General features: G+C 38.7%; 1 protein-coding gene across 1 annotated transcript in view; it reads left to right on the top strand.

Annotated features, from left to right (window-relative positions):
• Positions 1-21,384, top strand: part of mad1l1 (mitotic arrest deficient 1 like 1) — a 68,575-nt gene that overhangs the window by 18,783 nt on the left and 28,408 nt on the right. Inside the window, exons 12-17 of the mRNA XM_085409384.1 lie at positions 438-578; positions 1,557-1,613; positions 3,687-3,778; positions 3,975-4,065; positions 14,991-15,216; positions 20,129-20,322. Of these exons, the coding sequence (XP_085265510.1) occupies positions 438-578; positions 1,557-1,613; positions 3,687-3,778; positions 3,975-4,065; positions 14,991-15,216; positions 20,129-20,322 (801 nt within the window). The remainder of the gene's footprint in view (positions 1-437; positions 579-1,556; positions 1,614-3,686; positions 3,779-3,974; positions 4,066-14,990; positions 15,217-20,128; positions 20,323-21,384) is intronic.

Below are 21,384 nucleotides of genomic sequence, written 5' to 3'. Positions count from 1 at the left end.
CATTAAAGATGAGATGATGAGGAAGCATAATATAGGCAACACGTGCTCTTTATTCATTCTGGTATTCTTTGTCTACAAAGACATTTTTCTTTGATTTGATTCTTTCAGTTTTAGAAATACAGATGAGCATGGGCACACGCAAGCTTCTCTTATCACAGCTTGGATAAGAAAGCTGTAGCTGCCTCATACTGTGTTACTGACTTATGCAAGCAAACAAAAAGAAACATAGTAACAATTAGAGGAAAAAAAGTAAGAAAGATGCTTTCTTACTTTGTTTTTTCATGCAGACACAGATAGACATTTACTATGTGATGCTACAAAATGTTAAAATTCCCACAACTTTTTCTTTTACTTTATTGGATACGGTGAAATTTGTTTATTAATCAGCAGATTTACCGTGTTATAGTGCTGTTAATGTGTAACGTTTTATGTTGCAGGAGCGGGATGGAATGCGTGCCATATTAGAGTCCTATGACAGCGAGCTGGCGCCTACTGAGTACTCTCCTCAACTGAGCAAACGCCTCAGGGAGGCCGAGGACATACTGCAGAAGACACAGAGCCATAATGCAGAGATGGAGGTGTGTCTGCAGGCGTGCATAAATATACTTTTTTTTTTTGTCTTCTGCTCTTTGTTTTGTTTTTCAAAGTTGAATTTGAAAGTACTGACTTCCACTAAGCTGCCGACCAGATTATTATGCATGTAGCTGTTTGACACATGACTCGTAGCTGAGGGCACAGTAATTGCATGCTGCTTAGCTTCAGCTGCTTGTTGTTTACATCCTCAATACTCTTGTTTAGCGGACAGACTGAAACACATCTACAAAAATGGATAATACTGGACTTACGTTGCAGAGATTGTCACCCTTTTCTTTTAATTCCCTCAGTTTGACAGAATTGCCATGTTTAAGTGCAGAACCCCAGTTTGATTCTCTCCAGTTTTGCCCTTTTAAAGTTACTGCATTATGCTGTTTACACTGTGACTCACTTTTGAAAGAGATGGGCGAAATACCTTGAATTTCTCTACAAATCTTTTATTTTAATAATCAGCCAACAATCACTGTGAATTTGGCAGTTGCTGTGCTGAAACGGGAATCAGCACTAACCTAGCACCCCCTGCACTCGTAGTGTCACAGCTTGGCTAATCTAACATGAAGGTTAATAAAATGGTAAATGGCCTGGATTTATATAGCGCTTTACTAGTCCCTAAGGACCCCAAAGCGCTTTACATATCCAGTCATCCACCCATTCACACACACATTCACACACTGGTGATGGCAAGCTACAAAAGCTAAAATGCAGCTTGATCTGTAAGAAAATGGAACAAACACAAAAGCCTCCACAACACACTGCCTTAGGACACTACAATACAAAATAATAACCCATGAAAGACCTAATATTTTGGTTGATAGCAGCTCATTTCTCAACAGGGATGTTATTTTGAAGTACTAACTGGCTTCTTTCCTTTGTTTTTTGGAGGGCTATTACTGCATATCAGTAGGCTAGGGTCATTTTTCTTTTTGCTTCTGCATTACATTTCTTTTGTCCTGTTAATTCAGGCTCAGCTGAGCAAAGCGCAGGAGGAGACAGGGACACTAAAACTGCAGCTACAAACAGTAAGTGAACCTGCAATCCCGTTTTTTTTTTGTTGTTGTTTTTTTTGGGTTGTTGTTTTTTTTGTTGTTGTTGTTGTTGTTGCAACATGCCGTTTCTATAAAAGGCACAGGCATTTTTCACCAGTCAAGTAATTAGCAGCCAAAGTATAAGCAGTATCAACCAGTTTGGAGACATGGATCCAAGAGCACAATCAGTCTATTTTTGCAAAAAGCGTTTGAGATGTAGCTAGCTAATTTCACATATAGCAGTTACAAAAAGATAAGAGCATAACCAGCATCTATGATTGTGCCATGTACACTATGTGAAATTAAAGGAAAGTAGCATGTGTGTGCACCTTTGGGTGGCCACCAGTATCATGTGCCCACTGTCCTGGAGGCTCCAGGTTAATAATTGATATAATTAGAACAAGAGGGAAGGCAGACTTCAGTAGCAGGAGGTGGGAATCATGCATCTTTATGTACAATCTGTTGAAGTTACCTAGACAACATGCATATATAACTCCATTTAATTAATTAAAGGACTTTGTGACTCTGTTCCAGTCCGTTGCAGTGAAGAGACAGCTGAGCGTCAGTGTGTAGCCATCGATTTACTGGTTGATTTACCTTTCTGCCGTCACTGAATACCCCAAGATTTGGGCAGTGACTGAAAGAATAAAATCTCAGATACAGTGGCTTGCAAAAGTATTCGGCCCCCTTGAACTTTTCCACAATTTGTCACATTACAGCCACAAACATGAATCAATTTTATTGGAATTCCACGTGAAAGACCAATACAAAGTGGTGCACACGTGAGAAGTGGAACGAAAATCATACATGATTCCAAACATTTTTTACAAATAAATAACTGCAAAGTGGGGTGTGTGAAAAGTTCAAGGGGGTCGAATACTTTTGCAAGCCACTGTACAAGTGGAAATGAGCTTCATCCAAAAGTTTTCTGGGATCCCACTTAAAGGTGAGGTCAGGGGCTCAGTCATTCAGTAGAGGCTCACAATAGTCTGTCTATACATCCTGACTAAGACTCCTCCTGGATACTTCTTAGTTGAGGTGTTTCAGGCATGTCCTACCAGGAGGACACCCAGGGGCACACTGGAGAGATACTGTCTTATGTCTGGCTTGCCTCACTGTGCCCCTGGAAGAGCTGGAGGAGATGGCTGGGGAGAGAGAGAAATCCTGTTATCTTTGTTTAGACTCTGGTTCAAACAGCCCAGATTCATGTAAGTGGTAGAAAATTGATGAATATAACCACCCAACCAGCTAAATATAAGAATAAAATGAAATATGGATGCAAAAGAATCTATGCATCTATCTATACATAGTAATCTTTTAATGACAGTGTAAAAAAATGAAAACAGATGTAAACTTTAGCACATGTTCTTTTTTCAGTCCTGAGTGTGTCAGTACATTTAACAGGTTTATCTGTCAATCTTGGCATGTACATTTTTCTCAATTGAAGATTTTAGAAATGACCGAAAACTCTTACAGACAGAAGTATTCTGCTTTTAAATATAGTCCCGGATAACGTAGCGAGTTGGCAGGTGTGACCTGAAACCTTGAAACGCACCCTCTTTACTCATTCTATGATCTTCCTTCTTTTCTTGGCTCCTTGTTGCCGAGGTGACATCAACATAGCCATAGCAATGAGTATTGACGCGTGAAATCTACCTGTCTGGTATAGCAGTAATTACTTATCTGTCTTGGGAAGACTGGGAGTGGGGATGCACCGAGAGACGGGCAGATGCTGTCAGAGAAGGAGGAAAATTGGTGTGCAAATGGAAATGAGGGATAATTTTACAGACGAGAGCAAGATCAGAGGGGAAAAAAACAACTATGAGACAGATGGAATAGAAACGAGTAAGAGGTAAAAAGATCAGGACATTGTGAAACAGAAAATAAGTTAATGGGCTAATGGTGTGTAAAGGATATATCTGTTTGTCTTGATGTCTGTGTCAAAAAGATAGCAGCCCACTATAATACAGTCTTCAGGATTTATCTGCAGGCAGAAGGTTTCTGCCAGGCACACGGCCAAAGGTGGTCTGATGATAGTACACCAGGATCATTTTCTTTGTGTCCCAGGCGGAGCTGGAGCTGGAGTCTTTAAAGAAGCAGCAGGCCTCTGCTACTGACAGCAACTCTTTACTGACCAAAGAAGAGGTCACCATTCTCAGGTGGGTTGACCTCAACTTGTTGCAATGAAAAATTCATGACTATACATATAAAGGATTAAATCACTAATGCCTCACATGCATGCCTGAGCAGAGCTATACGCCTAAGATTAAGCTGTTCACTCTGTGACATACATGGTCACATCTTTGCATGTTAGGCGTTATTAAACAGTGTATGTGCATGCATCTTTTTTCTCAGACAGAAAATTGAAGATTTAGAGAGAGAGCGGCAACGTTTGGAGGAGCAGAATAACATTCTGGAGATGAGACTGGAGAGGCACAGCCTACAGGTAGGCGCTTTAAGTTCCCTCCAACTGTTTTCTGTGATGGATTTACTCGTCTGGCACAAAGGAACCAATTTAATAACCCCAAGGGCAGCAGACGAGCCCGCATGACACTACAGATTGATTCACACAAACGTTTCACATATCTGACAGTTTTTCAAACATAATTGGACCCAGGTGTGACTTGAGCAGCATCCAATGGAAAAATCGCACAACCTGTGGCTGATTTGAAATCCTTCCTTTGTTGGTGGAAAGGATTACAATACACAGAGCATTTCGTGGACCTCCCTAGTGTTAGCTGCGAATGACACTGGCTAAAATTAAATTGGTAGACAACATTTGTGAAACATAAACACAGACACACACATTTGACTGTGTGTTTCATCTTCCAAAGTTATTTAAGTCTTTTCCTGTTTTTTTCTTTTAAAATGGTGTGTGTGCGTGCGTGCGTGCGTGCGTTTCATCTCAGTCAGCTTCTCTAACTCCCCTGACTCGTACTGTGCCAAACTAAGCCAACAGGGCACTTTAATGAAACGTGTGTGGGCAAGCGTGTTGGTTCCATTTAGCAGTGGGTTGAATGAAATCCATGTTTTTTCAAGCATGACCACCACCTTTAAGGCAATTGACGTGTGTGTGTGTGTGTGTGTGTGTGTGTGTGTGTGTGTGTGTGGGTTTCAAGGTTACACAGTCAATGGATCAGGTCAGTTCTTAGGAGCTAATTTTTATGACTCTTTCATGGTCTAATGCACACCAAGAGACCTCTACATCAGACTGACTGAGGAGATGAGTGACTGAATGGAGAACTATTTGAAAGAAGAAGTGAATAGCTGAATAAGGATGAGTTAACAGAATTGATTGCTCAAATAAACTGACATTGCATTTTTTTTATTAGTATTATATCAACTTCCATATAAGATTTTCGTAGCCAGTCCCATTATTAGTGCCTTTATATTTAAATCGTACTGAAATACACAGGTGTCGATCGCTTGGATGACCAGTGCAGTGAGATTGCTTTTGAGCAATTTAGCTATAAAACTAGTGGTTGTACCTTTAAAATCTTGAAACCAGCATAGTGATCATTGAACACCTAAAATTAACTCTGAGTAGATCAGTAGAAGTGAATGAATGTAATTTTTTATCTTACAGTTAGTTAAAAACTAAGCAACAACTTTTTAAACTAGGAATCACATGACAGTGTATGAGCAGATATAATCCTTCTAAAAACGCCATACAAAGAGATTCTGATTTTAGAAGTGCTATCGACGGAGTTATTACAGTCACCATCCTTCTCACTGTCACCAAGTGCTTGCTCATAGGAGGTTGTTTGAATGTTGGGGTTTTCTGTGTATTATTGTAGGGTCTCTCTACCATATTTATGTACTTATTTTTTTAAAACATGTATTTTTTTTCTTTATTTTGATAATCAAGATTAAATGATACTGGGTTATTTCAGTCAGGATTGAGATCAGAGTCATTTAACATAGTTACTTATTCAATTTAGAAACATGATGCAAACTGGAGAAGAAAAAAACAAAAAAAATGTTCTTCTAGAGTTAAATAAATGGGAAAGAAAATCAGGTGGAAGTGTTTGACACAGTGTTGTGTGGTTGGCAGTTGGGCTCAGACTAGAGGGTGTTTTTGACTGTGAAGTCAGTGTTGCTAGGCAAACACTCCAAGCTGCACACAGATCAGACAAGAGGCCCTAGCGACAGAGGACTTGCACAAACTGGAAGACTTGCATTCAAACATCAGGGATCGTGATGGAGTTTTGCATCCAGTTAAAGCTTTATATTACACCAAAAATACAGAAGCATCGATGAGAGTTGATAAATATTGGTCAGTATCAATGCTGATATCGATAGATGCCTATTACAAAGGCAAATAGAATCAAATTCTGTCCTCTCTGGAGACAGCAGAGACTTTAAATGACACATACATCCAGCCCATTTTCATTAAACCTAAAGTTAAAGTGTAACACTTAAAAACACTTCTGTTTTCTCTCTTTAGACATGCTGATTGATGGACTTAAAGAAAAGTACAGAAGGGTGTGCATGTACTTGCACAAGTGCTGGTTAAATGCTCAACAGCAATCTAAAGTGGGACAGATTTTTATAATAAAAACATTGATTTCATGCATTTATGAGAGCACAAGCTAAAAAACGTTTGATTGATCAGTTACTTGTTGTTTACTTGTTAGCATCAATTTGCAGGATCATCACCCAATGGCACAGCTGTAATTGGCCCTCAAAATCCAGTTTTTGCAAGGACTGTAGTACATTCCATATCATTTAGGTTTTAATAACTTTTTCAGTATAACGGCCAAGATTCGCCATTTGCTGATGCTGGTATTTATAATGGTCGATAAATGAAAATTCAAACAGTTAACGAGATAGGAGAAACACTTTTCAGCGAATGTCGGGAGTGTTGATGTTGCATAGAAACTTAAAGAAGTCCAGTCGATATTTTTTTTTTCCTTCCCCCTACTAAGATTACCATGACCTGGATGACTGAGAAGCTACACAGACTTGATGCTGCATAGTTTGTCCACCAGAGGGCACTCTGCAGCATCTTTGGTGGCAGAGAGCAGAGTCAGGCAGAACTTACATAATTGTTTAAACAACAGAGAACAAATGTTATGGAAATCTGTTTGTTTTGTGTGCCTGAAAAAAGGAAAAATTGCTGATATCACATTGTATTTATTTATTTATTTTTCGGCACATTTTCAACAAACTCGAGCACCTTGTGTTCTGTAGGGACACATACATACTAGGCAATGAGGGTGGATGTTATAGCCTCTGAATTAAACCATAATATTTCAAGAATATTTGCAATAATGACATCTATGACAATATAGCTAAAAGTCCCGAGCAACATTTTATCAGTGATTGCAGCTTGCAGGCAGCAGCATTAGTGCAAACAAAATGAAGGGTATTTTCCAGCCTTCTTTTCCAATGAGCTGCTGTCACTGATGACAGACTACATACTTCAAAGTGTGAATCTATTGTCACGAGGTGCCAGGAGCAGCAGCATTATTGTACAATAGCAGTGACACAGTATTGTATCCAGTGACACAGCATCAGTCAAATGTAGGCACAGAAGTAGCCAAGGTAATGTTTTCTCTGAAAACGAAGTAAAAGTGTAACAGAACTGCATAGCACGGCTTAACCTTGTAACTTTTTGGGAGCTGCACCATATTGTTACAGAATTAACTTTAAATTAGAAAATAATTGCTAGCTGGGATGTTGCATTTTGGGATGAGCTTTTTAATTAGTTGTTTAAAGCCCTTCTTTTCCACAGTTTGGACTGTCATCATATCATTGACTAAACAAAGTAAAATGCATTAGTAACCTCCACCCACTGTTTGCTGTTTCTGTCATATGGAGTGCAACTAGCAAATGCTTCAGCGATGGTTAGTTGAGTCATTTGTTTACATTTGGATAACACATCCCCAGGTGCTAATATCTCTTCCTGGTGTGCAATCACAGCCTGGTTGTCCTTGACATGCATTTTGACTTAAGTAAAATGTGTTGTTTATACCTTTTAGCAAAAGAAGTTTGTTTTTTTGTTTGTTTTTGTGCATATTTTGCAAGTATTGTGCTTTGGCGGAGGTTGCTTAAGTATAGTGCTGTGTGACGGTTTTCAGGTACCCTTAATTCTTTTCATATTTTGCTTGGAGAAATGGGTGCAGTGATTAATTTGCAATTAATTTGCTTTATCAAAACCTGACAGTACTTTTCTGCATTCAGGTCAGTTCTTGTGTAATTTGGCTGACGTCAGCCTTCTGTGGTTGCTGGTCTTGCTAACTAATGATTTCTCTCACTGATAAAAGAGCCACCTTTAAGAGAACACACTGGGAGAATAAGAACTGCTATGCTTTCATCTCTTTATTTTTGAACTGCATTCATTATTAATGACTGCAAAAATATAAACTGATTACGTTATGTGCACCAGTTTTTCCCCCAAACATGCTGGATCGTACATAACAGTGACTGTAGAAGCTGTATGATTTTTAGATGACCATCTGATTTGGAAATGGAGAGGGGCAAAACATAAACTTGTTTGCTATTTTATATTTCAGTATAGATTTAAAAAGAATGTGCTGGTTGTTATTTCATTGACTTTCTTAAGCCTTATTTTAGTAACAGTAGTAGCTCTGAAATGTTCTAACAAAACCATCTCCAAGAACCTTCAGCGTTCAGTTCAGTTTTATTTTTAACATTGTTTTTCCAGAGAAGCTCTGAGAATCCATGAAGGACTGTTTCACCCTGTGTGTTCTGTCTCATGTCGAGTTGGCCCTTTTGTGGTTTCAGGTCTTTATTCTTAATGGGGAAAAATGATGTTTATTACCATGTAATTTTAATTTAGTTAATGACAACAACAAAAAGATCTGTGGTCTGTAATATGAATCTGTTCCTTAGTTTCCCTCACTTGTTTGTCCGCTAATATTTGTTCATCTCTCTCTTTTTGTTTTTTTTCTTTTCTTTTCTTTAATTGATACATCACAGATCATGGCAGTCGTAATGGTAGATTTGAAGGGTTGTACTTTATGCTTTGCTCTCATGCTAGTGTCTAAACAGAAATAATTGTTGCTATTGCATGAGGTTGCATCAACATAGTCTCTGTGTTGTGCATATGCTTACATCTGCGAGTGTAGTTGTGCAATACACAGCCACAGAAACATGTTTAGTTGTATTTTGTTGTTTTGATTTTTTTTTTTTTGTTTGTTTGTTTTTTGGTGTGTGTGTGGGCGGGGTTGGTTTATTGAGGTGCTTCATTAACAATGCCTTTTTATTTATTAATTTAAACTGAATATAGGGTCTTACAGTGATGTTTTGACAGATGGACAGGAAATCTATTTAGAAATGCCTTTGGCCCATTTATAAGACTTTCACAACTAATTTTCTTGATATTCTTCATGAATTTACTAAAACAGTTTAAGCTTTGCTGTTACAAACCCTACTAAAGGTCACATTGATGATATAAGCACCAATAACCTGGTGCTAAAAAAAGGTTCTGGCACCAGATTATTCCCACATATAACATCAGTCTTGCCTACACTTTCATCTCATAAAAAGTTGTTTCTGGGTTCAAACCTCAGCTTGGATCTGTTCTCTGTTGCATTTCCCTGTTTTCCCTAAGCCCAGATGGGTTTCATCCAACTACTTCAGCTTCTTCCCATAGTCCAAAGACATTGTTGAGATTGTGATTCTTTACTGGACATTGATGTGATATAAATAGTATTTAGGATAACCATACATTCTAACAGTCTTTTAAGTGTGTTCTTATAGTCTAAAGTGCTTTGAGTGGTCACTAAGATGAGAAAAGTGCTACATAAATGAATTATAGCCATTTCCTGTTATAAATAACTTAAACAGATTTGATCAAGAAATTCAAGAAAAGCCATCAATGTTCAGTTTTTTAAGTAACAAAATAAATAAGAGCTGCAAGACACAAGAGTGGTCATGCAAAGACTTGGTTTATACATGTGGCAGAAGAGAAGATGACATTGTGCATTCTAGTTATTCCTGACAGCATCATTTCTACTGATCTGTCTACATGTGGGAGGTTTGATACTAAGGAGGAGCCCGTAAAACTTGGTCTTCCATGTGACATGGTACTGCTCTGCAGACCTTCATGCTTTGTAGGCAAGGCCCTCATCTCCTCTTGCTCATCCATGAATCCCTAAGGCCTGGGTCCCTATGGCATTGCCTGACAGTCATTCCTATATTAATATTACATAGAAAACTGCTGTGGGCCTGTGCACAGACCTGGTGGTTTTTTTTAGACCTGCTCAAATCCAGCTGAAGATATAGATGTGAAGGTGCTCTCAATGATACACACTTAATGTATTATGACACAGAAACCAAGGAATCTGAATCAGTATAAAATATGGATGTAGGGCCCTGATGGGGAGAGAGGACATGCCTTAAACCTGTGCTATTTTGCAACCAAGATGGGGCGGTGTAAACGCTCATCTTGGGGCTTCAGAACAGGACTTTAAAAAACAATGGGTGATGTCACAGTATTTACTTTCATATTCTACACTGTCGGTGGTTACCTCATGGACACCTGTGGTTCTTGGAGCCCTTGATCTGCAGCTTCCTGGCTCTTCAGAACGACGTAGAATCTGCTGTTTGTTCTTTTCATGTGTCTAACCGTAACTTAGATAGGATTTTATCAAAGAATACCAGATTGTCCAAGCCTTACGCTGGTAAGCCCATTACCAGTCAAAACATTGTTAGCGGAGACTGTGACTTTACTTCTCCTAACTCTGTCTTGAGCTTTCAGGCTCCACTTCATGTCTGCTTAACAACAGGGAGCCAATTTCAAGTCACTATCAGGACATCTGTGCTGCAGATAGCTCGTCATCCACAAATTTCACCCATTCAGGAATAACCATTGGAGTGGAACCTCCACAAAGATACAGCCCTAGTTCCCTCATTGCCTTTGAGACAGGGATATAGTACCTATTCAGCAACTGCTCTGAGTTTCTCATAGCCTGCCTGTGTCACAGGAGGCCACACTAGGGTTTCTGCTTGCTGTGTTTGTTTGCCAGTTGACATCACACAGTTGTTCCATAGAAGCAGCAAGTCTCTTTTGTTTATTCTCAAGTTACGTGCTTGTGCACTTTGTTTTACTTAAAACCAAAGCTGTCCACATGTTAGGCATAGGTCAGTGCCGTGTTAATGAAATTCAGTTTGTGGTGGCCCATGTGACTGAATGAGCCACATGGGCCGGTAAGCTGTTGGTTGACCGTTCAGTCTACTTTCCTACCCTCATGTGTGGTCAAAAGCTCTTGGTAGTGATTGGAAAAATGAGAATGCTGACGTGTCTGAGTTGAGTCATTACTCGCACCGTGAAAGAGGCTGGTTGAGGTAGTTTTGGCATATGACCTGGAGTTGTTCAGGGCATCTCCCACTGGGCACACACACACACTAAAGAGATCTCTTGAGAGCTTCTTGGAAGTGGTTAGAGATCTCTGCTTAGACTCCTGCCCCCAGGAGGCAGGGAGGGAGGGATGGATGGAGTTTTGAGATGTCAGCTATCAGACAAAGTGACTTGCATCTTTTAATAGGGATTGTCCCAACAGTGGTCACTGAAGAATTAAAGAGGCAAACATGGGACACACAAGTTACCAATTCTTGTGTCAAATCTCCAAACTATCCTGGGTGGGTAGTAGTCGTGTGTACTGGTGCTTGTCCATTGGCAAGCAGATGTGAGAGTGAATGGTACCAGGCAGCTTCTAGGTGTGAATGGTGGGTAATGAGTATTAATATTTTCCTCTCACTAAAATCACACTAAAATAAAAGTAAAAAGAATAGAAATTGATAAGTGAAAACTGTTCCCTTTTTGTTCAAAAAATGTTAAAATTATTTCAAATAAAGTCTTGTTCCACTCTTGGCGGATGGGGTGAGTGTACATCACAGTTCAATTTGATCTGGTCCTTAAAATGCATCTGATCTTCTGGACAGATTTTTTTTTTTTTTTTAAAGGACTGAGCCTTTAGCCTGCCAATATCTAGACAGCAGCTTCAATCTGTTTTCTGATAATGTCACTCAGTGGAAGAAGCCCGTCTCGCCAGCATCTCTGCTGTCTTTCCATTCAACCTAACTTTATCGGTTCGTGTGGTTTAAGGTTGATGGTACCCTCCACTCTCAAATTCATGCACACTCATCATTAATGTGTCACCTGTTCCATCAGTGACTCATGTGTCCCCTGTGGTTGGTGCTGTGTTGAGTATATAAGTGGATGTTTCAGCGCAATTTGTTCTGCATCTGTTAAAGAACAGAGACTGTTCTTTGGACTTCAACCTCCCCCCAAAACTCGTATTCTTGTCTTGTTCTCTTATTCATTCTTTCTTCCTCATACATTTGATCTTGCTCCGATGCTCCCTCTCTCCCTGCCTTTTGCTCTTTTTTTTATTTTTTATTTTTTTAACAGACTGCACTCTGGTATTAGATGTGTTGTTATTGTTGTTCTATGAATAAGAGATATGTAGCCTCGAGCACTTAGAATGGCATTCCACCTTGCTGCACTGTAAATTATGTGTGGAAGAACAGGCTCTATAATATGCATGTAAATACGTCTACACACACACACACACACACACACACACACACACACACACACACACACCAACTTACAAAATCTGAAGAACTGTAATATTAAGAAGCTCGCTTTGAAAACTCAGACAATTTGGCTGTTTTCTGTTTTTGCAGCAATAAACGTATTTATAATTTTTAATGAAATGGTGCACCTTTTTTCCTACTGAATGCAGACATGGATGCAGAATAAAGTGTAATATTACATTTGCTCATTTTGGAGATGATTGTCCTTTGTGTGTGTGGTTTTTTTTTTGATCAGTGGATCACACTTATTCACTGTATTACTTTTGTTATGAAATGTGAAAATGGCAAATAGATTCAGACAAGCAAATGGATGCCTTTTTAAAGACTTCCATTTTTTTTTTTTACTTTCAGTTCAATATAGGAGGAGAGTCAACCCAATTAAAAATAATTATGCCATTTGGCTTGCTTTGAAAGCAATGTGCTTGAAAGGCAAAGAGAAGTAACTTTGCTTTTGTTTTTTGTTTAGTTTAGTTTGTTTTTATTCTGTTGAGCAGTAAATTAAAACGTTGCCCTTCAGCTCAGTCCAGACATCCTGAAAGTGAAATATGAATCCACAGCAAAATCTTTCTAATTTAATTTAGCTTGACCTAAATTTTTAAAGACGAAGATTTTTAATTTATTTTTTTTGCTTTTTGACAGCATGTAGCTTTTGACTGCGTTTTTCGAACTCTAATCTACATATCTGTCTCTTCCTTCCATTTTCTCTCTCTGGTTATCATAAAGCACATACAGATGCAGCTTTAAATAAACTCTCTGTAAACAGATGTAGAACTTCAAAAGACTGAAGTTGAAGAAAATGAAAGGGCAATTTGTTTGGCTGTGACTGTGTGTGTGCTGTGGAAAAATACTTGATGTTAAGTACACACATCTACTGTTACTCAGTTCGAGAAATGTAATCGTTTCTTATAAAGTACATGAAAGAGTTATTTATGAGCTTTTCTGTACGCTTCATCCACTCTGGTCTTTCTCGACGCTGAAGGCAGTGGTACCCGGACACCGTTTGTTTTTTACCATGTTCTTTTATTTGTCCTTCACCGTTTCTCTTCCTCATATACTCTTTCTTCTTTTCTGTCTTTTACTCTGTAGTTCATTTGGCAACCGTCGCTTGGAGGCATATAGAATCTAATTTAGCCTGTAATCAAGAGCTCAGATAGGGGTGTGTACATGTTGTGAGCGTTCCTGTTTGAGTGTGTCTCTCCTTATATTGGCATTAAGCGACTTTTATTTAGCCAGACCTTGCAGAGTGAGAAGAAAACACTGGGAAAGAATACTTTCTCGTTAATGTGTCTGTTTGATATAACTGAAAACATTATTTCCTCATAGGGAAAGCTCACGTGAACGTCAAGAGCTTTCGATCACACTGTCGAGTATTTTTTTTATGCTAACCTCCTCTCCCAATCTGTAATGTGAGATCAGTTGTAACCATTTCTCTCCATGTATAGCAAACTGAAATTGGTTATAAAAGGTTTGCAGGGTTTTTCTTGCATATGTTGGTCTCACACCAAAGGAACGTGTTTTGGGGTGTTTCCGCGTGTTAGAACGTGTGGAACGTTATAATTACAATGAGTGTAAAACTGTAATGACCTGATCTGACATCCCAAGATGAGAGCAGAGTACAAGTCTTTTAATTAATGTAGTTTTCAAATGATCAGTATTTAAAAGTACGGTAGGATCATTATTGTACATTAAATATTTCGGACTTTTCGTCTTCTCTTTTGTTTGGCCTGGTTATATTTTGTATTCTCTCTCTTTTTTGTTTTTTTTTTGCCTGTCCCATTTGGTTCTTTAGCCGTCAGAATTGTTGTTTGAAGACCAACAAGGATACCCAACGGATTTACTTTGCCAAATGGATCATCACGGCCTTGCTGTATTGGTCCATTTGATCGACCTTTGTTGTTATTATTTATTTTATTTTATCTTCAGTTGTTACAGGCGGGACAGACATGACTGACGGATAGAAAAGGGAGAAAGAAAGATGAAGGAAAAGAAAATCAGAAGGGAAGAGGGACAGTGAGGAAGGGCTCTTAAAAAGAGAGAGAAGAGAGAAAAAAAATCTCCTGGATCACCTGTTGAGAGAAAGAGAAGAGAAAACAAGCAAAAAACCAGAGCAACATACTAAACACAACACCGTCACGTTAATCTAGCTAAGTGTAAACAGCAGTAAATACTAAATATTGAATGTTGTTGTGCAGCACGCAGGACCGACAGCACACAATGTATTCTGTATTCTCACAATGTATATTTTGTATTCTCTTTGTCTATTTTAATTTCTTATTGTTATTTACTTGTTGCTGTCAATATTTTTGTTATCACAAAGAAGTTAATGATAGAAATCATTGATATTGTGGCTCAGCTAAATTAAGTCAATATTTGGTGTGGTAACTCTTTGGCATTAATAGAGCTATTGCTGCCAGTTTTCGTTTATCAAAGCTACAAAGCTGATCATGACTGGAAGGAATCAGATTTTTCATGGGTGCTGCTGCCTGCTCATCTAGGGCACTCATCGAACAGAGAAGAGACTCAGGCAGGGGAATGCAACTTTCCACTCTTTGGTCATTACACTGCTGCATTTGTCACAAGGCATTCTTATTTTTCAGGGGGAAAAGCGCTCTGTAAAAGAATATGAAAAGTCACTAAATCTGACAGAGTTGTTGAGTTGGCAACAGCGAGGTGAACTGAAGCGTGATGATCACTGCTGTGAGTGAGGAATGTGAGGCGCCCTGGATGCTAAGATGAGATGGTGCATAAAAAATGTTCTGCTCTATAACTGATGGCTGTTTGATCTATGTCTCTGTGTCTCAGGGAGACTACGATCCAGTCAAAACCCGTGTTCTCCACCTCAAAGTGAACCCCACCGCCATTGCCAAACAAGAGCGCCAGCAGGAAGTGGAGGCTCTCCGACAAGAAGTGACACGGCTCAGGGATCTTGTACGCTCTTTGCAGAGTGGAGGTGCTGTGGGGCATTCCCAGGATGACACGCACAACCCCAGCTTCAGCCTTAGTTTGGCTCCTTCAAAGGAAGTGTTGGGTAAGATGACACAGAAGTGTGACATCAGAATAAGAGTGAGCTATAATGTCATTCAACAGCAAACAGGGCTTAAAAAGTAATAGGTAATGTCTAGAAGTCAAAGGCAGCCAGTATACCATCATTAAGAGTGGAATAATATGATTGATGGCTGTTAAAAGACAATTACAGTAATCTGAGAGGAAATAAGAGCATGACTGATAGCATGGGTGTCACTAGAAGTCAGTATTATTCATATCCTCACAATATTCCTTAGGTGGTAGGAGGAGGACTGGGTGACCTCGTTTATATATTTTAAGGTGAAATTGCAGATCCAGGTTTCGGATAGCTGATGTTAGATGAATGGATAAGGGGCCAAGGGAGGGTTTGATCCATGGATGAAGCTTTTCTGATCCGATGACTAGATTTTCTCTTTTTAATTATATTGTTATATAATGTTATAGTTAACATTAGAGGGGAAGTGGATATTTAGACAACATAAAGTACAGATTTTAAAGGTTGTTAAAGGTCCTCTTTACATGTAGACTGATCCAAAAAATATGAAATGGCAAAAAAAGAGAAAAGCCATACCCAACAGTTGCTTTCTAAAGGAACATGTTGCTCTTGGGAACTGCTTCATTGATATTTTGGCTCAGAAAGTCTCTGTCCTCTTAAGTGTCTATATGACAGACTGTTAGAGGGAGGACGTGCAGTTATGACAGGGTTAAATATGCATTTGGAGCTCAGGACAGTTCACTGGTAAAAGTCTGTTGGCCAATTTGTGCACAGCGCTCTGTGCTCGCTCTGTCTGTCTGCTGCTCGCTCACGGTCTCAATTTTCTTGGCACTTCTTTTTTCCAACTCCCAGCCTTCTTATTTTTTTCTCATCTTTCACTCTTGTCTTTTCTGTCATCTTCTCCTGTTCCTGGCATGTTCGCTTCTCTGGCTTTTAATTTCTTATGATATGAAAATTGAGTTTGTAACAAGTAAGTTCAGTTTAAACTCTGTATAGATAAAGCAGACCTAGTGTGTGATATCTGTCCTTATTGCAAGACCTGGGTCAGTGCAATAGAAAGTCTACAAACTTATCAGAGATCAACAGAAACGTTTTAATGTCTATAAAATTATTTAATGACATTTTACCCCATGTAGTGTTACCCTGCTGTCAGTAGTAGTTTAACTTGGCTATAGGCTTTGTGTGTTCAGTTAAGAAATTACCTAAGCAACATTACAGGAACAATACTTCATGTAGCAATTAGCAGCAGGTAGAAAATGTTTTCCATTTTTAATTACATTTAATTAGTAAAATTTACTGTCCAGTTTTATACACCAGCGGTTATTAGTTCTGCCCTGGGTGTTGATGATGAGTTTCCACATTTTTGCATTTTTCACACATTAATACTGGACAATTGTGATGACAAAATTTAAAAGTAAGTTTAGAATTAGAAAAAAATCAGGGCTTTAACTTTTTACTCTTGCTGTTACAAATTACTATTTCATTAAATACAGCTGGGAAATGAACTTTAATGATGATGATAATAATAATAAATAATCATCATCTTTTTTATAAGTTGTCTTGAGCAGTAGTTCTAGGTCTTTATAGGTCTTTCAAAGTTTTTCTTTGGACTTTGGATGCTTTTTCATTCATTTTCAGTCCAGTCCTCGTACAATTTCAGATGAATGTTTTTTTTAGTTTGTTTCTTTTTGGTTTCTTAAGCCACTTAACACTAACTGTGAATCATTAAAGCATTAAACAGGCACCTAACTCGAGGGGTAAGTCAGATAACTTTGCAAAGAAGCAGTTATTAGCAGCCTGTACCCATTTGTACCCATTTCTTAATGAAAACCTATAACAGTTTAAATATAACCTCCGCACACTGTCTCACTTAGCTCCATCAGGTACCTTTATCAAGTCAGTCAGACTGAAACATTGTGATTTAATAAGTGTCGTAGTGGTTATCGAGACAGTATGCACGAGTTGCATTTTAATTGTTGTGGAACCTTTCTCTTGGTTCATGTGTGCAGAGATTTTTTTTTACATTTTATTTCAAATCTATGAAAACTTTAAATATTACAGTTTGAGAGGTTTTAAAATATAGTTTTTTATGATTCTCAAAAATTATTAGCTGAAAACTTATCTCAGCAAAAAACAAGTGGAGGCCAGAAGAAGTGGCAGGCATAAAAGTATCATTATCTGAAAGCCACGTCTTTAGAAAGGGTAGTTAATGGGTAGTAAAGCCTGACATATGGCAAATTATACAAGTGGGCAACTGGACAACTTTTCACCATGATGATGATCCTGAATAGAAAAACATACAGTGGAACACTATCAGTCATGGATGGGCCTCCCCAGAGGCCAGACCTCTACATTATTGAAGCAGTGTGGGATCATCCTGACAGAGAACAGTCCTTCAAGAAGCCTGGGGAAATGTTCCTGAAGACTACTTAAAGAAATGAAAAGAAAGCTTGACTAAGAGAGTTCAGGCTGTGTTGAAGAGTAAGAATAAAAATGGTCGTACTAAATATTGATTATGCATGTTTGCACTTTTCAGTAAATCGCTGCCCCTATTTCCCATTTCCCTTATATAATGATGTGAGGGGTGGCTCAAGACGTTTGCAGATGTTTTGGGACACTACAGTTTAGTTTAGTTTTTGTTTGTTTTTGCTTCTGATACGAGTGCAAATTTTAGCAGTATTTTAGACTGAAAACGAGAGAAGAAAATATATAAATAAGACGCTCCCTATGCAGCTGGCAGCTTTTGAGCCATTATGTACACAGACCTGTAGACACCAATCAAGACTGAAATACAGAAGTCACCAAAACTGTAAAAGTTTGTGTGAAAAGTATTCTAACTAATACTCGGATTTAGTAACTCAACACGTACGTTGACACATTTGTGTGCCCACTTGTACGTGTTTGTCTTTGCGATTGCACAGATAACGACATGTCCACATTCCTGTGTGTCCACTTGTCTGCACGGAGAAGGAAATGTATTGGTTGCTGCAGCCTGAGAATTCCCAACCATTTTCAGGGCATTTTGATGGCTGTCATAAAGTGACAGTTTTGTCACATTTCTGAAGTCTTGAAACACTATTTAACCGCGGTGACTGACACTTGAGAGGAGCCCAGTCACCCAGGAGACAGACAGGCACGTAGACACTCACTGGCAGACTCAGTCCCAGACTCTTAAGTTTATACTTTCTAGTCATTCACTTGTTTAATAATGACAGATAAAAATGTAATCGGCCAAGCTATACGCTATGAAGAGGAGAATGATGAGTAGAAATAATTATCAGTCGCAGCAGGGTTAGAAGTTATGGGAATAAAAACTCCCTGACTGCTCTTGAAACGACGCATTATGTTGTAAGAGAATAGAGAGTTTTGACTGACTGATGCTGACTGTAGAGAGAGAGGAAAAAAGTGAAAAGGACTGGTTGTTAAGTAAGGTATAACCCTGAACAATGTAGGTTCACATTTGAGCAGCAGAAATGCTTTTAACCTTTTAAAAAATCAGTAGCAAACACCAAGCTTTTCAGAGGTGTTAGGTAAGCATTTCTTTGCCTGGTTACATCATCTCCCTCCATGTGTTTTTGTTTTTTTGGTTAATAGTCTTTACGGTGCTCCTGCCTGCACTCGTTTTTTTCTTTTTCTTTTTTCTTTTTTTTCTTTTTACATTTTCTCAGATTTGCATACATCACAGTGTTGAGAAGATCGGCACAAATATCTATAAAAAGTAAATATTTGCCTCTTTGTGGTTGTTCCTTTCCCAGCTCTCCTTTTACCACTTGTGTACTTACAAAATGTTCATGGCTCCACATTTGCATCTATATCCTTTTAACTTTCTCTTCTGTGGTGATCACATTGTAAATAATTACCTCCACAACGACTCATTTTTTCCTCAGACAAACTAATTTCTCTGACTTCTCAAATCAAGTCTCCAAATTAAAGTAATTATCCCAAATTGATTTTCAACAAATTAAAGTCAAGCCCCATTCTGTTTCTCCCCTTCATGATTATCTCTGCTCCCAGCTAGGAGATGCAGCTGACTGCTTCAGACGCCACCGTGCTCTGCTTTATAGTAGTATGTAGACCCTGAGTGAGCAGAGGGATTGCTGTGGGGTAGAGATTGATATCATTCACAACTTTTTGATGCTGGTATCTAGGGGTGTCACGATATTTAGTAGTTGGTACCAAAAACAGTAGATGAGTACATGATTCTCTACACCCAGTTTATGTTGCTAAACATAAACACCATAAACTCTTTAATAAAAAGTTATTTTAACTAACTGGGAAACTTTAAAATGGTAAAATTATATCATTGATGGGAGACAGGCAGCAGTGTTTTGATGATTAATGTAACTATTGCTGTAACATTAAATATTTATGCAACATTAGGCATTGCTAATATTTCAGCCTATGGTTCATCGATGATTTAATTCCACCCATCTCAAGCTAAATAGTAACGTATTTGTGCTCTATACCATGAGAAGGATAATACTCTGATACTCTGAATGTTCATGGATGTTAAATTGAAAAGCATTCGCAGATCTAATTGCACATCTTCCTCTCTTGGTCTGAAAAGCAAAAATGGAAATGATTTAAATATTGCCTTTTGGGAATCAGTTATCACCCCCTGGTCATCGCCCTCAAATGTTAAGTAGTTCCATGCTAGGCTCTCCACTGGTCTCTTTATCTGATTCTCCACCCTGGTTTGAGCTTTTGTCTCCCACTTGTAGTCTTTTTCTTCTGTGCGTTCAGAATCCAGGTTTATTTAAATTGACTAAATCTTTATTTTTATGGCTTTGCTATTTAATAATATCAAGTCTTTGAGATGCTAATTTAAGTTGCTGGAGTTATTCCAGAAACTCTACATATTGATAGCATATAACTATGCTATCAAAATAATTGTGCTGTATAACTGATTTGTGTGTTGCAGATTTGCGTAAACAAATGGAGAGTTCAGAGCTGAGGAACCAGAGACTTAAAGAGGTGTTTCAGAGAAAAATACAGGAGTTTCGCACAGTGTGCTACGTCCTGACCGGCTACCAGATCGATATAACCACTGAGAACCAATACCGGCTCACGTCTGTCTACGCGGAGCACATGGATGACTCCTTGCTCTTCAAAAAGGTATGAAGAGTTCATCTAAGGTTGGGGATGCCGTCAAATGCCACAATATTTTAAATTTAAATAAATAAGAACAATAATTAGAAGCTGAAACAAGACCTGAAATTTATACGTACACTGATAATCCAGCCTTGCGTACAAGTAACACGTTTTTTTTTTTTGGGGGGGGGGGGGGGTTTGTGTTATTTTACATCCTTCTTTATATACAGACCTGAACTGATCAGATATGGAAACATGTAGCTTTTAGCCACAGATTGTGTGCATCATTAAACAGCAGCGTGAAGTTAAAATGGGCACACTGTCAGCAAAACTCCTACAGGCTATGGCATCTGTGTAAGTGTTGATATCTGTCCCAGGGAGCTCTTTTAAAAAAAAAAAAGCGCCTCGGGAAGTTTAGATTTGACCTTGCAAGGTGCCGCATCACTTTGCCACATTGTGCATCGGCTTAGCGATGCAGCGAGACGAGCACTATGCCAACAGAGACTCTTTGCTTTGTGGTTTAAATTTGTATGTGTGGGAGACTGGCAGCGTCTGTGTGGAAGAGAAGAAGAGAGTGATGACTGGGCAGTGTCACAGGGTGGGTTTTACATTAATCGATCACCACTCACTTATTGAATGGGCTAAATAAAAGCTGAATTTGTCATTATCCCTTAGCTTTTTAGAAAGCACTTTTTTTTAAGCTTAACACAGCTTTTTTTTTTTTTTTACTCTTTTACTTTCCTCTCATCTTTCCATCCTGGAGTTTTGTTTTTACCTCTGCTTATTGCTCAGTCTGTCTCTCGTTCTCTCTGTAGCCCAATTGTGTAGCATTAGCTAATTTCCATGTTGCTGCGGCTATCGTGTTCTGATGGCGGCCCCTAGCTAGAGCAGAAACCCTGGAGAATCCGTAATGGCAAGGTGGCAGAGGGGCGGCTTTATTATCTTGGCAGGTAATTATTGCTGTCACATGCTAATTTATTGCGACTGGTCATCAGTGCCTTGCTCAAGGACTCTCGAGAATTCTGCTGAAATTAAGAATAGCTGAAAAAGGAAAAATATAAAATAGGAGCGGTGTGTAAACGTGCA

Source organism: Rhamphochromis longiceps, linkage group LG6, assembly GCF_057381845.1.
Source record: "Rhamphochromis longiceps isolate RC_006_pf linkage group LG6, R_longiceps_female_GT1.1, whole genome shotgun sequence".
NCBI lineage: Eukaryota > Metazoa > Chordata > Actinopteri > Cichliformes > Cichlidae > Rhamphochromis > Rhamphochromis longiceps.
This window is presented reverse-complemented; position numbering and strand designations above follow the sequence as displayed.